The sequence below is a fragment of the Numida meleagris genome, chromosome 2 (assembly GCF_002078875.1).
Source record: "Numida meleagris isolate 19003 breed g44 Domestic line chromosome 2, NumMel1.0, whole genome shotgun sequence".
In the NCBI taxonomy this organism is placed as follows: domain Eukaryota; kingdom Metazoa; phylum Chordata; class Aves; order Galliformes; family Numididae; genus Numida; species Numida meleagris.
In genome coordinates, this window is record NC_034410.1 from 46,257,977 (window position 1) to 46,275,718 (window position 17,742).

General features: G+C 42.6%; 1 protein-coding gene across 1 annotated transcript in view; it reads right to left on the reverse strand.

Moving 5' to 3' along the window:
• Positions 1-17,369, reverse strand: part of EPDR1 (ependymin related 1) — a 32,293-nt gene extending 14,924 nt beyond the window's left edge. The window contains exon 1 of the mRNA XM_021387974.1: positions 17,118-17,369. Coding sequence (XP_021243649.1) covers positions 17,118-17,341 — 224 coding nt within the window. The 5' untranslated portion in view covers positions 17,342-17,369. The remainder of the gene's footprint in view (positions 1-17,117) is intronic.

Sequence of the window (17,742 nt, forward strand, 5' to 3'; positions counted from 1 at the left end):
TCCAGATCATCTTGATCAACTGGAATGTACATAAAAAATTTATAATCAGCATCACCATGTGCAAGTTGTTAAAAAGGACAAGGACTATACAAATTCATAAAGATAAAAAGTAGAATAACTGCTTGGTCAGTGGCTTTGAACAAGAGCATCTGTGAGTCCTGTACATCACGGACTAAAGATGAATCAGAATTTGGATCTGCTGCCATAAAATAAAGCTCATTCTTAGACCTATTAACAGCAGCATCAGAAGCAAGACATGGGAGGTCATTTATTAGCCCTGATGAGGTCAGAGTGGTAATGCTCCTTGTTTTGGAAGCCATGTAAGGGAACAGATAAACAGACTGGATATAGTCCAGAGAACAGCAGGAACAATGTGATGTTTAAAGAAGATGACCTATGAAGAAACTGGGCATGTTTAGTCTACAAAACCAAGACTACAGTATCACATGGTAAGCTTGTTCAGTACATAATAAGAAGTTAAGAGAGTTGAGATATTCTCTGTGTGCAGGTGTTGCAAAGAACAGGTTTCTCTGCAGTTTTCTTAAGTTGCAAATTTTATGAGAAGTGCTAAGAAAAGCAGGAATCAGAGCCATCCCAAATAAGGCTTTCCTTCTCCAGTAAGGAGGAACAGATTTTATGGCAACTCAGAGACCTTCTCAGCCTTATATGTAGGTGACGTTAGAATACTGATGGCTGCTTCTTTCTACTGGTAACAGACAAGTTTCATCACTAAGTTCTGATATTGTCAGTTGTATGACTGACTTGGATCCTCAAGACTGCTGCCTACCCAGAAGTACTGAACAAACCTTGGTGATAGTTTTCTGAGTCTTCCCAGAAGCAATGGTAGTGACTGCCCATCCTCTCTGATCGGTGTCTGCAGAGGGTGGAGGTTCCATTCTTAATTCATGGGGAGCCTGGGGATTTGAAGGATAGTGCCAGCTCAGATAATTATAGAATCACAGAATGGTTTGATTTGGAAAGGACTTTAAAAGATCATCTAAATGAACCCCCCTGCAATGGCAGGAATACCTGCCAGTAGATTAGGTGCCCCTGGGCCTCGTTCAGCCTGGCCTTGTACATTTCCAAGGATGGGGCATCCACAGCTACTCTGGGCACACTGATGATTCCCATCATAAAGAAAATGCACAGGCAGTGGAAGTAAAGACAGGTACCATGGGAAGAGCATAAAGAAGCTGCTAGGCTATGTAGGGATGGGGTCAGGAAAGCCAAGGCCCAACTAGAACTAAACTTGGCAAGGAGTGCCAAGAAGAACAAGAAAGGCTTCTACAGGTACCTCAACCAGAAGAGGAAAGCCCAAGATGGTATAACCTCCCTAGTGAGTGATACAGGGATACTGGTAACAACAGACAAGGAGAAGGCTGAGGCACTCAACAGCTTTTTTGCCTTGGTCTTCTCTGATAACTGCTCATCACGCAGCACTCAAACAAATGGTTTGGAAGGAGGGGACTGGGGAAGCAGTATCCCTCCTGTTGTGAGAAACTTTGTGACCGCCTGAGGAACCTGAACATCCACAGGTCTATGGGTCCTGATGAGATCCATCCCAGAATCCTGAGGGAACTGGCTAATGTAGTTGCCCAGCCACTCTCTATGATATCTGAAAAGTCATGGCAGTCAGGTTAATTCCCTAGTGACTGGAAAAAAGGCAACATCACACCCATTTTTAAGAAGGGCAAAAAGGATGACCCTGGGAACTATAAAAATGTCGGTCTCAAATCTGTGCCAGGAAAGACCGTGGAAGAGATCCTCCTAGAAGCTATGCTAAGGCACATTGAAGACAGCGAGGTGATACAAGAAAACCAGCATGGCTTCACCAAAGGCAAATCCTGCCTGACCAACCGAGTGGCCTTCTGTGATGGTGTCACTGCATCAATGGACAAGGGAAGAGCCGCCGATGTAATCTATCTCGACTTCAGAAAGGCCTTTGACACAGTCCCCCTATAACAGTCTTCTCTCCAAACTGGAAAGATATGGATTTGATGGCTGGAATGTTTGATGGACGAAGAACTGGCTGCAGCATTGAACCCAGAGAGTGGTGGTCAATGGCTCAATGTCTGGAGTAGTTCAGCCTGGAGAAAAGAAGGCTCTGAGGTAACCTGATAGTGGCATTTCAGTACCTTAAGAGGGGCTATAAGAAAGGAGACAGACTGTTTAGCAGGTTTTGTGGTGATAGGACTAGGTGAAATGGTTTCAAACTTAAGGAGGGTAGATTTAGGTTAGATATAAGGAAAAAGTATTTTACAGTGAAGGTGCTGAGGCACTGGAACAGGATGCCCAGAGATGTGGTGGAAGCCCCATCCCTCAAGACATTCAAGGCCAGGCTGGACCAGGCTCTGAGCAACCTGATCCAGCTGTGGATGTACCTGCTCATCACAGGGGAGTTGGACTATATGATCTTTAAAGGTCTCTTCCAACTGTAAGGATTGAATGACTCTATGATCTCTCTTTGCTTTTACAATTAACCCTAACTGTGATGTGAGTACCATCTCATTGTTTCCAGTGAGTGAATGAGTCAAAAGACCTGCAAAAACAGTCTAAAATAAGGTCTGGGGAGCCAAGATTCAAGTGGTGCATGCATTGAATAATTAAAAGTCCAAACTACTTGTTAAAACTGATCATCACAAAACTGTGTTTTTTTTCTTCTTCTTGTGTTTTTGAGTTGTTTCTTTTTGTTCCCTTCTGAGTTATTGTGCTTCTCATTATTACAACTGCAATTTCTCTACCTTTTGTGAGGGGATTCCAGCAGTCACCACATGTTCTAGTTGTAGGGAGACCGTAAGCAATATCCATGATGCACTGCAAGAAACAAATAGGGAACTAGAGGCCACAAAGCATCCAGAAGTAGACACATCTAAGAGCCCGATTTTGTTTTATCCTATCAATCTTCAGCTTCCTCAAACAAATATCCTAAGGAAATGGTATGTAAGGACAACAGAAGGGAAGCTACAGGAGTGAGATTCAATGGTGGGTTCATCTGAAAAAAAAACCAACATAATGAAGTGCCTTTAAACATAATGCTGTAAATGCTATAGCAATGAAATTGTTGCACCACATTAGTGTCTACTCTGAAAATGACAATATACCAATTTGCTCTACACTGACAGCGCTCAGGATGTTCTTAAAAAAACTGGATGAATGTACATTCCAAAACCCTTCTCTTCAAACTGTTGAGCGCTTGCTTGAGGGTACACACCGGCATAATGACAGACAATTTGCAGATTATCTGTCAGTTCATCACAGAAACAACAGTTCCTGAAGACAAAGTAATTAGCTAAAGTAAGAGTAGCTAAGAATACATTTTTATTTTTAGAAAGTCTATAGCCATTTTAATTGTATTAAAAACCTGCCATATTTATTTTTCATCCAAGGGCAGTTCTAAGAACCAATAGCAAGGAGGACAAGACCTGTAAATAATATCAGTATAAATATACAGCACTGGCACAGCTGAAAGTTTTCCATGACTCAGGGAAAGGTCACTAGACATATTGAACATGTTTAGACTACTCATGCTGAGTAAAACATGACAGAAATAGGTTTACCATTTAGCATCTGACACGAATACACACTAAAGTCTTTGGCAAACAGGTACATCTGCCTCATTTTGGGGGTGTTTTCCCAACACATAGCCCAGTGTCATGCATGTTATATTATACTGGCAAGGAGCCACAGTCTTCTTTGAGCTATATAAAAATAGGTTTCCTTTGCTATTACTATAACTTTAACAAATACTATCATAAAATAATTTGTGTTTTTAAAGTACAAATGACTTTATTTATAATGTGCAGTGTCTTATATTTGCATACTGTAGCTTTCTGTTGTTTTTAATGGTGTTATTTTATAAATTTAATGGGCAAGGCTTTCAAAACTGGCCAGTGATTTTGAACATCTTCATACTTTGGATATCCAACATCAAGATATCTGAAAAGGGCTAATTTTCAGAGGAGCAATACTCAGCATTTTCTAAAACTCACTGCGTCAGTGTAACCATTGAAAATTGAGATGCCCCAAATTATCAGGCACTTCTTTTTTTCTGTGTGAAGCAGCATAAGAAACTCCCAAATTCTCTCTCCAGGCAAGTGAATCTGCACAAGCCACACCGGCTTCCATCAGATTTCCCTTGCAATCTCTCTGTTTCCCTGGCTGTCAGGAGGTGATCGCTCTTTTCACATTGTAAGAGCAGATCCTCACCTAACTGCCACTGTTTACAATTTCCATCTACCAGCTATGTAATTAGAGATAAATCTGGCCACAGAACTCCTTCTCCAAAATTATATGTTAACGTATAATAATCCTGCCCTACGAAAGCAGCCAGGAAAAGTTTCACTGATCTTTCTTGATGTTAGATCAGGTGTTTATTATCTTTTCCATTCAGGGGAAAAAAAAAAAAAAACACAACTGAAAAATATTTAAAACTTAACAGAATACAATTGCCAATTTATGACAAATGTGTAACATCTTTGGATGCCAGAAGGCAAACATCATAGCATCCTGAACTATGTTTTTAGGCAAATTAATTAGTATATTTATATTGTTGGCTTAAATTATCTGAAACTCAAAATGAAACAAACTTACTTACTTATATTTATTTTCATTACTATATTATTAAATTACATTATTACTTTTTATTAAAAGCACTAGAGTTATTTGAAACATCTTTCTGTCTCAAAAATACCCTCTTTGGGGCCTTTTTAATGTAGTCACTTGCTACAGCTAACTTGACAAAAATCCTAGAACACTGAGAGTGTGGAAATTCAGAAAAAATGAATTCACTCATGGAAAATCCTTGCAGTATTTTCATTTATCTGTTTGTTCTCTGGTCTGCTGTGTCTCCTGGGGTACTCTCTCTCCAGCATTCTCTGTATGGTGATAACACTGTTGATGGACTTGGGGAGGGACAGATCTCCTTCAGCAGCAACCAGAGGATGAGGATGCAGAAGGCTTTCCAGGCCAACAAAGCCCAGTGTTGGTACTGTCAGCCCCCAGCCTTCCAAATTGCACGCATATCACAAGGCAGAATGAACATGGTGGTATCCAGTCTGCTAAGATCAGCTGCAACAAAGCTTAATTTCTACATAAACACCTCAGGCTAATAATGACTTAAACAAAATTTTGGCTCTGTATTTGATGCTTGTTCAGATACTACACTCACTTCTCAGCAAACATCATACATATACTGTTCTCCTGCTGTTCTTAAGATTTTAAGTGACATTTTCTAAAATGCAAAAGCTTATCTATGGATTTTCACAGCCCAAAACCGCACTCAAATCTTTTGGAGGATAAATCACCAAGACCAGACTGCTTATAAATGGGGCTATAAATTGCAATCAGCAGATAATTCATTAGGCCAATGAGGAAGAGAATACTGGAAATTTGAAGAACGCTTCCATGGTAAGAGAAAGAATCCAGAGGACACTGAATATACTGAACAATGTTTATAGTTGCTATTGCTACAGTATATAAGCGTCTCAGTTACAATACATACCCTGCAGAGACAAACAAGCTTTCTAGGTGATTTTTCCATTCTTTCAGAGGAAGGACATTCAGCGAACCAAGCTGTGTTTCAGACATGTTAGGTTTCCAAACACCAATAAAAGATGAGATTCTCCCAGCTGACCCACTATGAATACATACACTGAGGCTCAGCTAAGCAGACATGGCACCAACACTTGGTGGTGCCTCCATTAGCAGCTTGTGCCTTCCTTCCACCATCTGTCACTTGGACCTTGCTTGACTATGCTAAGCAGCGGGTACCCTGAATGCGGTGAATTACACCCAGTTCTGCCTCCACCTCTGTGCAATTGTTTTCTACCTCAAAAACTAGATTACTTTACAGTAGGGATTTACAAACTTAAAATATCTTGTGTAAAAGGTATATATGTTGTGAAAACGTCTACTCTTCAAGTCCTGTAACAAACCAAAAATTGTGAGAAAATGCTAGGAATACACAGAAATCTATAGAGAATCAATATCTAGACGCTTACACTTGATTTTGGAGACAGGCAGGCCAAGAAAGTAAGTTAATCAAATTGCAAGTCTTTCCTCCTCCTCCTCCTTTCCTCATTCCTGCTATGCCGAGGTAGTTTGATTTCACATTTTCACTTTTCAAGAAAAAAGTGGAATAAATAAACTCAAGGCAAGCCTCCTCTCTCCCATCTTTATCTCCTTTTACTGTTCCTTACATTTTTTTCCTCTATTAGATGTACAGTAGCCGCCACACCTCCACACTTTATCAAGCATCTTACCCAACCTTCACTCTTTTCTGAGAAAGGCAAGGTAACAAATTGGTCTCACTTTGCAGATTCTTCTGTGTTTATGTGTACAGGTATTTGACATGATAAATAGAGGCTTCCTAGTCCCCAGATGCCACCACAGATAAGAATAAAGAAGTGAGATTCTTGTACAGAAGATGCAGGCCAAGAAATCTGGATCTAATTAAGCAGTGATACATTAATTTGGGAACTAATTGTAGTAAGAATTCCTCATCCTTTATGGAACTCTGTTTTCCAAATAATAAACATCCTCTGAGAATTACCATAACTGCATAGCATGAGTAAACTTTCCAGCGCTGGCTGCCTAACAGTATGGTAGAATCATAAGTTTCCTGGCAAAAAAAAAAAAAGTATCTGAATATGATAAAACCACAGTTGCAAATGGTTGTAGGAGATACTGAAAGAATAAAAATATGAGATCTTACTTTGCTGTGCTCACTGCATTAACTCCGTAAACCATACGACTGCTAAGAAGTCTTCGGCACTGCCAGGCACAGAACTGTTCTTTGAAAGCTGGGGGAAAACCTAGCCAATCCCTCCGAGGAACATCCACTTCTGAAACAACAAGGTATCCATGCAGACAGACTACCTAAGCAGAACAGGCTGACCATGGAAGCTGTGGATGCCCCAGCTGTGTAGGTATTCAAGACTAGGTTGGATGGCGCCCTGGGCAACCTGGTGTATGAGGAGCCAGGGAGCTGGAACTGGATGAGCTTTAAGGTCCCTTTCAACCCAAACCATCTGTGATTTGATGAAACTCCCAGATCTTCAGGAACTATACACAGTATAAACCTAGCACCAACCTTCCTGTGCAGGGTTTCACCAAAACTCTTGACAATAAATGGCAAATGCAAGTGCACCACATGTTAAGGAACACTCGTAACTGGTGAACTGCCTGATTTTCAGATGAAGTAGCAACCTTACCTTGAACTCCCACAAAGAAATGACAGGAGGACAACAAACTGCTTGCCAAGCATGACAGTACCGGATCTAACAGATACGGGCAACATCAGAGTCTGAAACCCCACTGTAAGGGTCTTTGTGATCTCACACTATTTCTGCTCTGTAACTGGTCCCAGGCACAGAATAAGAATAGAGCAGGACAAAAGCAGAGACTTTTCTCCTTTATCCCACTGCTAAATAGCACCATTCTGCAGTGGTGGTTTGAGGGAGCTTTCTTTTTTACCTCATTAAAGCTTAAAGAAAAATTAAGTTAAACCTTCAAAAAAAAATCTATTAGAAAACTGTTTGCAATAGGCAACCTAGGATATTAGTTACAGATGCCATACAGCTTTCACTTCTTTAATGTTAACTCTAGTAAAGATATTGACAGTGTGTTTTGAACATGTACTCAAAAATATGAAATAATACTTACAATAGCTATAAAGATGAGGATTCCCAAGAGCACTTTACTACACAAGAAGTCAACCAACAAGGGCCAGTGAAGCCACGTCTGGATGCATCACTTTCGAACTATTCAAGTGACCAAAAGGTAAATATGCAGAGCCTCATTACAATGTTTGTTTGTTTGTCTGTTTCTTTGTTTTAATGGGGTAGATGTTACAGTGCATGCGATAATTTTGGTCTTCTGCATCATCTGCTTTCATTCACAATATCACATTTCATTATGAACTGTCCTCTGGATACATAATACATGTAGAAAATAAAATATCCAGCAAGCGTGCAGTGTTACCTTCCAGCTCAGAAGGACAAAGAAGTTTAATGAACTTAAGGAATATTTCACATTAAAAGACAGTTTCAACTGCAACGATGCTAGATGAAAATTGTTGCACTGGGTTAGAACTTCCGAAGATCCAAAAGAAGGCAGCAATCAAGATTACTACCACTCTTCCATAGTTCTAAAAACTTGGCATTCTTATGTACCCTGTAGCTTTTAGATGGCTCTTGGAGGACATAAGGGTTGGACCAAACATTTGTGTAGTTCCACACGTACATCTATTAAGTTTTGAAACATATTTTTACTTAAGGAAATATCCAGAGAGCTCCAGATTTAAACTGATTTGGTATCTGAGTATACCAATACTAAGTAATAATCCAGATCTTCTTAACTGCTAAGGTTTCCCAGTTTTTTTGACAGACAAGAAATTATTATCGGAAGATCACTAAATTTTGACTTGTTTCATATCCAAGAGAAGCATGCTAAACACATGTAGTGTGGCATCCACACACCTCACTGGTGACTTTTATATTACTCTTCCAGTATGGTAGTGCCAGAAACGATCAAAGAAGCATGGAGCTACTGAGCTGGGAGTCCCTCTGGGCTGGATTTGACCCACAAAATACACTCTAGACCATGCTAGAATGTAAGGGTATATTTCATTTCATAAGAAATGAAAGGGATAAAATAGGCTTTCATGGAATGAACAGCTAAGTAGATCCTGAGGCATGTGAAATCTTAATAGTCAAAGACTGAAAAATTATAATGACTACAGTATGAGTACTGTACAAAAAGAAAGTGCCTGCCAAATTCATGTTCTGATGCCAGAAATTCAGAAAGTCATGAGAATCAGAAAACAAAATCTGAAATAGCAGAAATATGCCCGTTGCTAAGCTATAGAAGCAAGTCTTACTGACCATATGAACACTGCTAATAAAATTCTCAGAGCAAAAACAAGAACTGAAAAATTACTATTACCTTGTTCATTTTTTGTGGCACAAGGGATGCGTCTTTTAATAATCAAGAGGGACATAAAGCCAGATGTGTGCAGTGCACATAACCTTCAAAAAATGATTAAACTGATTCTCAAATAAATGTTTGTCAAGGATCTACATTTGCAAAAAATGAAAACAAGTTCAGATGAAAACAAGTGATTCTTTCTTAGTACCACTTGTCACAAATTATTTTTTGGACAAGGACAGTTGTGCTGCTGTTTGGAAACTCCTAATTTGCTCCTGCATATGAAAGTATAACAGATACCAACTCTGGCAGGCAATACACTGCTGTACACAAGGATTGTCTCACACGTCAAGCTTTCTGTTCTTTCATGCATGGGAAAGAACTCCTGGCAGAAAACCCTGTCCTTGACCTCTGGCTCTCGGATATCAGAAAGCAACCACACTATTGGGAAAAGAGCCATGAGAGGACAAAGTTTCCTATGGAACCTAAACTCTGCTCTCAACATACATGCATCTCCCTCGGGACCTTAAAAATGCGGCAGTAAACAAAAACAACTGAAATAAACAGGTCTGCTTGGCAGTGGTGAGGAGAAGTTTCACTGCCCAGTGTTACACTCAGGTTATGCAATGTCGTGCAGGCATAATGCTCCTTATTCTAGGGGAGCCAGAACGTTGCATAATGTGGCTCTGTTCCATGCAGACTTCACACCTCCCCAGCATGCCAGACACTATACCATACCTTAAAAATACCCAGAAGAAAATAATTTCCCCTTCAAGTAAAGAAGAGCAACAGGTAAAAATACCTTCAGAGAGAGAACTTGGCAAGCTGCAGGCATGTGATTCCCTGCAAATCAAGCTGAAGGTCATCTGAAGAAAGCTGTGGAGTTGACCAGCATGAGGGTGAGGAGCTAGAAAAAAGATTCTCTGCTCTGGTTCTTACATTGATTTGATGCTGAAAAACCCGGCTTGAGAAAAAAACCCTGTCCTTAATGTAAAAGTAATAAACTATCAGGCCCTGAGCATTAATTATAGTTAGAGCTCAAAGCTTCTAACCTGTTTTCTATAGTGTTCGTCACTAAATTGTCAACAGTCCCTTTCTAAAACTGGATCAGCTTCTAATCTTACACATCTAATCACATGACCCTTATTCCTGATCTTTCCTACAACTGGGAGGTGTGACATATTTTTCTTTGCTCACACTCCTTTAAATTTAACCTTCCTCCACGCTACATGAGGGAGAAGAGTATTTAACACTTTTTCCCGGATGACAGTATTATTCGCTATGCCACTGTGCTTTCTGTGATTTAACTGTCATATCCTGTGAAACTGAACCATCAGTCCATAGCAGAGTGGAGAGGATGAAAGATATCAATCCTACTTTACAATTTCCCATCAGCTCATGACCTGGACTACAAATAACAGCACAAATTGCTACCATTCCTCTGACTCGTCTGTGAAAACACCCTCCAGATGAAAAACCTGCCCTATGCAGTTACTCAGTGGTCTAAACTGTTGACATGTGAAACAAATCAGTTCTCTAGCTGGAGCCAAAGATTCTCATCACATGAACAAATCAATAGCAATACTAAACAATCACAGCTACAGCATGAATATTAAGTCCATTAGCAAACAAATGGATTGCAAAGTGAAATACGGGGAAGATTAAAAAAAAAAAAGGAGAAAGCATTTTGTATTTTATTAAACCATTCTGCCTCCTCCCCTGAACACTTCCTCTCCTCTAACTGGCAATCACCTTCCAAAATTTATCCTTGGAAGTGCTGGCAAAGGCAGGGTGTGGACTGGATTCAGAGGCATAGGTTTTATCACCACATCTTCCAGTTCCACTCAGACGACACAACATTGAAAGCTGTCCACCACAGTTATACCATTGCTGTCATCAACAGGACTAGAGATGGAACGATTGTTTCACTGTTGGCAGTGGGGATCAACTTCAGGAATTGAGGCTGAGTTCGAATTGGAAATGGACAAATGTATTTCTTCTATATATCTCCCATCCCACGTATGTTACAAATGTGCATCTAATGTAAAGCCCTGGGATGTGATCCTTGTGCTTTCATCCAAAGGTGAAGTTCTAAGCTTGCAGCTCTGTGTTACAAAAGTAAGCAAGAAGTCATGAAAAGATGTTTTGCCCGTTAACCCAAACTCTTCAGCTTTTCAGTGTCTCTTAGATTGTAACATATGCAGCCGTTATAGTCAAAACCCTTCTCTTTTTTAAGGAAATACATTTCCACTGTACATGGAAGATAAACTATGAGACTGAAACATTCAGTGTGTTGTAGGATCCTATAGCTCTCTCCAAATTCACAGAAGCCTACAGCCCGCTCCTGAGACCAGGCAATATCCACTCCATAGTGGAGCAAATTCCCTCACACAGTCTTAACTTTTTGGTCCTTTTACATTCAGGAGACCCAGACCCTTAATTTGAACAGATTACAATCAAAGGACTAATGTAGCAGTCAGTGTTGCAACTAAGTGTCCTTTGGATCCTTTCATCCCTCTAATTTCTCCAAAAGCAATGTACAGTTTTTCCTCAGCTCACAACAGTGCAAGAACTTCCATAAATTAGAAAGTTATGATTTATCCTTCAAAGAAGATGCTTTTTCTTGGGAGAACAGGTGTGATGCTGCCAGTCGTGCCATCTGATTACATCAGGCCTCAAACAGAACAGAGCTCAAATGAATATAATGAATATAAAGATTTCTTTCACTGTGTTGGTTGAGCTGTGCAGTCACGCCACTGGTTGCCTGTGTGCTGTCTGTGAGCAAATTATGAACTCGAATTTCTCTCTCTCTGTTCATCTGGACTCTAACTCTCTACAAAAAATTAAAATAAAATCCCCAAACCTAAATATGACAGGGATCTATCTTGTGAAAACTCTGCTCTTCTGCTTTGAGTTGCAGAAATATGTGTATATAATATCCTCAGTGGCATCCTGATTTAGCTTAAAGTTTTTTCTGTCATGTCCAATACTACAAAAGAAGCCGTAAGTTTCAATGTCTTGGACACCGCAAACACACATTATTCTGGGGACTTCAAACAGACAAGGATGATATGATAAGAGGAAGGATGCATCCCCTCCTCCGATTTTAAAGGGTTCAGATGGATAATAAGGATGTAGGCCAACATCTGCTAGTATCAACAGCAGTTACCATGCCAGTGGCTATCATTTAACAGTGGTTTTTAGAAAAATAAAACCTCATGATGAGAAACTGTTTTTTTTAAGAACATCCATCCGGTCAACTGTATTTGTTACTGATAGGTGGCAACAATCCCACTGAATGTTTGGCAGTGCATAGTTTATAAACACACTGACCAGGACCCTGGCAAATTATCGGTTTGGGATCACTGGACATTGCCTATCTTCATTTTCTTTCCAGTTTAAAAGGGTTTTGGATCCTGGATTTTAGTTTATTTTTTGCAGCTGGCATTGGTGGTGTGTTTTGGTAGTGTATGAAACAGCTCCACAGTACAGAGCATAAACAAGGGTTTTGAGAATACTACACTACACCAAATGCGCCATCTCAAGCAGTGGAATTGCTTTATTCAAACTCGGCTACCCTTGTTTTTTCTTTTCTTCTTACACAACTCTGAAAAAGATGTTACAGTCCAAGGAAATTATCAAAAGCATAAAACAGAAGACAGCAAAACCACTGCTAAGGCAACAGCCCCCTGCTTCCTCTGATACAGTCTGCTTGTTTATTAGGACTGCAGCTCCTACAACAACTGAAGACGTTCAACTTTCTCTTCCAAGTGGTGCTTTCATCTCTTCCCACTCAGCACAACTGAAGCAATGAATAGCGGGGCTGACAACACGGGAACTTAGAAAAGAAAATGGTTTTTGCCTCTCATCAACAGAAGCAGCCATGCTGCTTTCTCCAGATTTGCATCCATCACCAGCAGTGAGCACCTGAAAGAATGTGGCATCTACGGGACAAAAGGAAACTTAGGTTTGAATATTTTCCCTTAGTTGTTATTCTCAAAAGTAACTTACATACACAGTAGCTTATGAAGCATTTTAGATCCCAAGAATGCACATTAGATATAGAGAAACTGCTGAAAACTCAGTTCTTTGTTCCACTGCAAATTAAGGGTCTCATAAGTCTGCACACTCTACATAATCTTAAAAAATGGGGTTTGGGTTCCCAAGACTCTTGGCCAATTTTGAAAGTCTTACCCATGACCATATTTCATTCCCCTAAACGTTAAGCTGTAGAAACCACTCCCAAAACCAAGTCTGGGAAACAAATTTGCAGTCGCTCGGCATAGGTCAATACTTAGCCTGTTGAGTCACCATAATGACCACAGAACGGATGGATTATATGATTTTAATAGGTCAGACACCACTGTTTTTTCCTTTACAATAACATATCCTAAAGCAACTAAGAATTAGCTTGAGATAAGTCAGACACACGTGCCCACATGCTGTTTACTTTGAAAATTTGTCACCTTTTCTCCAGAAAGATGCTCTTACATTTGCACCTGATCAGACTGTGCTTCTCTCCAGTCAAGGACAGGGATTGGCATGTGCATGCAAACAGCCTGCAGGAACAAAGGATGTATTTCTCTACATACAGCCTTGTCACTCTTCTGTTGTACTTGTAGCTTCTGCAGCCAAGTGAAAGAGTCAATCCTGTTCAAAACTGTGCTTGTCTTTTGCAATTACCATAAAAACTAAAGAAATTACCACCTCTGTTTTAAAGCAAACACTTATACTTCTGGTCTGTTTTTTATTTTTTTCTCCTACTCTGCAGTTGTGTTATTGAGACAATAAAACATCGCAGTCTCAAGTATCCCAATTTGCTGTGCAGCGTACAATAAATGCACATGGTCCGTGGAAGTTACTGTTAAAAGATATTCACAGAAGTGAGAATTTTCTTCCTCCAAGTGACTTGCTGATAACACGGAAAAACTTTCACCCCACTATATTTTTTATAGGTCAAACTGTGCCTCCTCTGAAAATTACTCTGCAAAAAGCAGTAAGGAAGCAAAAGGTGAAACACTCTGAAGCTGTTACAGCATGTAACAGCTCAGCCCTCAAACAATACTGGCGTGTTTTTTGGCTCTGTCCTCAACTCATTCCTTCCCTCCACCCTAGCTGAGCACCAATCCTCATGCGTGGCTTCAGCAGTGCCAAGATGTAAATTTCTTGCTCTTATTTCTCCAAGATGAAGGATGGTGCATGACGTGTGACATTCTGGAAGAATGGAACCAGCCACATGGCTGTCAATGGGGTTTGAGGTTTAGACCTTGGTAGTGGCAGGACTTAGTGCAGCGAGGGCACGTTCAAACCTGAACCCATAGTGAGACCTCAGCTTACAACAAAGCAAATGCCCGACACCCAACAGTAAAGCTGTGCTGAGATCACCACCTGCTCTGTGAAGTGTTCAGTGATCATGGTCTACAGGGGGCTGGACAGGAGCAAGGTGCAATTCACACACAGAGGGGAAGTAACTCAATGCAGGAGACAATGAAGAATTAAAAACTACTCCATGTTTAACAGGTACTGTGACATAGCTCTACCTAAGGGCTCCAGGGAACCATTCCAAGTGCTCTCATGTCACATCGCTGAAAAACTCAGTTGGCACAACCTCTTTCAAGTGGCAATTTTTACTCAATAAAAATCTCCTTTTGTTTTCTTGTTTTCTAGTACCAGCTGGCTGCTAAACAAAACCCAAAGAGAAGACTGTCCATGCCCTCCTTGCCTGTCCCTCAAATTTCCATCCTAAAGGGGTAAGATACAGTAGGGCAAGGTACACTGGGGAAAATGTAAGGTCAACATTGAAATGCAGAGTGTAGCGAAGGCTGGAGCTGTAAGAGAAGTGAAAAAGAATGTTTAGTAATGAATCCATCTGGAATAGGTTCTCCAAAAATCTCAGCCTCAGATCATAATCAGTAGTTAATTAAGCTCCAAGGAGCAGCACAAGCAGTCAACAGGAACACCAATAAGCTACAAGAAACAACCTGAGGCAGCCTGTGACCAGACGAGAGAGGACAGCCTCTACCTACCCAGTAACTGGATGTCAGGTACTCATGAGACAACTGGTGGGTAAAGAAGTGATGTTAACGAAGCACTGATGGGCTATTTACCTTATGGTTACTTTTCAGGAGTTTAACCAGAACATAGGGTTGAAGTAGGTATGAAGATGCCACAAAGCAAGTGACATGAATTTGAAACATACAACTACAAGGCAAACTGAAGTTTTTAGGTTTTCTGGTGGTTAGGAGCATGCAAACCACTCAGGCAGATCTTTGTGCCCCTGATCAACCTTGGTAACTCCAACAGAGCTGTGTCCGATTGTGGCCGACATTTCTAAGATTCAGAAAACAGCTTCTATAGAAATTTGGTCTTTGGCCAATCTTGATTGTTGCATATTATAGGAACAAATGCGTCTGTTTGTGAGAATTCATACTGAAACTTCCCCAGGGACAAAGATAGCACTATTTTTCTTGCTGCTTTTGTAGTCACTGCCTCCGTGTAATTCTCCTTTTCTTGCCAGCATCAAAGCAGAGTGGGAGAGAGGTTTTTCCTCCAAAGGCAAGATAAATCCTCTTGCCTCTAACTTCTGACGGCTTCGACTTATGACTCACTGTGTCCGATGTGAACTGAAGCTGTGCTCTCAGCCCCACTTCTGACCCAACACACGCTAAAATCAATGGGAGCCTTCCTGCTGTCTCCGATGGAAGCAGGGTCACACCCTGTGCAGACATGAGCCACGCTCCTAACAAAACCACCCTCTGCTTTTGGATGGCAGAAAGCACGGCGGGTCTCAGAATGGTGGGGATGCCTGAGGTCAGGGATTGTCTGCAATGATAAACCAATGCAGGCAAAACCAACAGAGTGAGCAGCCAGTACACCTGTCTGCACCACACCCTATGCTAGTGCTATAAGCCCAGACAAAACAGAGTCCAGAGCAAATATTTGTCAAAAACGTAATGAGAGCGGATCTTGGCAGAGGTCAAAATCTGGCCCTGAGTGGAAAATATAAAATAATTAGTCCATCTTAAAATAAAGTCTTCAAATAAAATAAACACAGGCCTAAAGAAATGAGCTCAGTGCAGCTCAGAAGCTAGAGAACACTTGCATCAGGCTTTGTAGAGAAGCTTTATGCTTGTTGAATGTGCAGGTCAACACAGGACTTCTGAAAGACAGGGTACAGGAGTACGGACAGTGTCAGATTGCACTGCATATTAGCAGAACACCAATAAACTGTATGCTGCCTTTAACACTCCTCATACCATTCCTATTCAAAACAGTAGGAAAGGGGAAAAAAAATATGGAGAAAAGTGAATCTTTACAATGAGACTCGTGAAAACTGTTTTGAGGCTGACAGAGAAAGGAGTGAGGGAGAGCACTTCAGAAAGATGAAAACACTGAATGTGTCGTGTTGGTAAGGAATTGATTATAGGCAGGAAGAAGCCAGGAGCAAAACCGAGTATTGATCTTTCAATAGCAGAGAAGTTTCAGGTTGGATGATACAGCATTTCTGGGTTGCTCCGCACCTTGGCTTATTCCAGAGCTGACGCAGTTATCTGAACAACTTCGGGTGGGAGAGGCGGTGTGGCAGCCCCGGGGGCAGGTACATCTCGGCGTGGTGTCAGAGGGACTGGCGCTCGGGGGCCTGATCACTGCTTCTGTGGCTCCAGGCTGAGGAGACACAGGCTCTTCTGCAGGCTGCTTCTTCCTGCACTTATTTTCCACCCAGCCAAGAAACCAGAGTTAACAACAGGGAGGTCCTGCAGGGCTGGGCAGCCTGTGCAGTGTGTGCAAGCACTGAGCACAGGTAACGCCTGTGTGCTCATCCCTGCACCTCATTCGCGTTTGGAGGAATGGGGAATGGCCAGAGAGAACGTGACTCAACCTTGCCAGCAACTTACCAGAATGATATTATTCCAACAATATCACTCCTGGCTCTAAGGGTGATTTTTTTCACATTACACCGTGCATTTGGGGCTGGGGGCGCGCAGCATCCCTAAGGGTAGGACGCAGCACTGCGGACAGCTCGTCTGCCCGTGCACGTACACACACACGGAGCGCGGATGCCTCCTGCCAGCCCCTTCCCTCCCTCCCCCCGTGACAAGCCGCCCCCGGCAGCCCCGCCTCCCGCGCGCTTCGAAGGGACCCCGGCCCCGGGGGGCAGGAGGAGGACCCCGGCCCCTTCCCCCGCCACCTACTTCTTGCAGGGTATGAGCGCCTTCCTCTCCTCCAGGATGCGGAGGCGCTGGTTGAGGCCGTCGTAAGAGACAGCGGCCCGCGTGTTGCGGCCCGTGCCGTGCTCGTAGCGCACGCTGCGCCCTTCCCACTGCCCCGGCGCCCGGCACGGCTCGGCCCCCGCCCCGCCGCGCACCAGGAGGCCGCCCAGCAGCAGGAGCAGCAGCCCGTCCGCCGCCAGCGCCATGCTCCGCGCCGCACTGCGCGCCCGCCGCGGGAACGGGGGGGGGCTGAGGGAAGGAGGGGCGGGGGCGGCCCGCCCCCAACCCAGCCCGCATCGGCGCCGCCGGCAGCGCGCTGCGTGCGCCGCGTGTGCCCCTCACGCACACGCACACAAAATGTCGCCTGGGGATCCCGGCAGGGCCGGTGGGCACCGTGTCCCCCCCTTACACGCACATACACACACACACACACACACAAAATGTCGCCCGCTCGCAGCTGAGGGACGATGCCTGCGGGTCACCCGCCGGGCCGGGGGGCTCCCAGTGCTGCCAGCGGGGATTACACGGGCACGAGCGGGCTGCTGCGTGGAGGGAATGGAGTATTTCCCCGCAGACACTGCCACAGCGCTCCCGCGGCCCTCTCCGG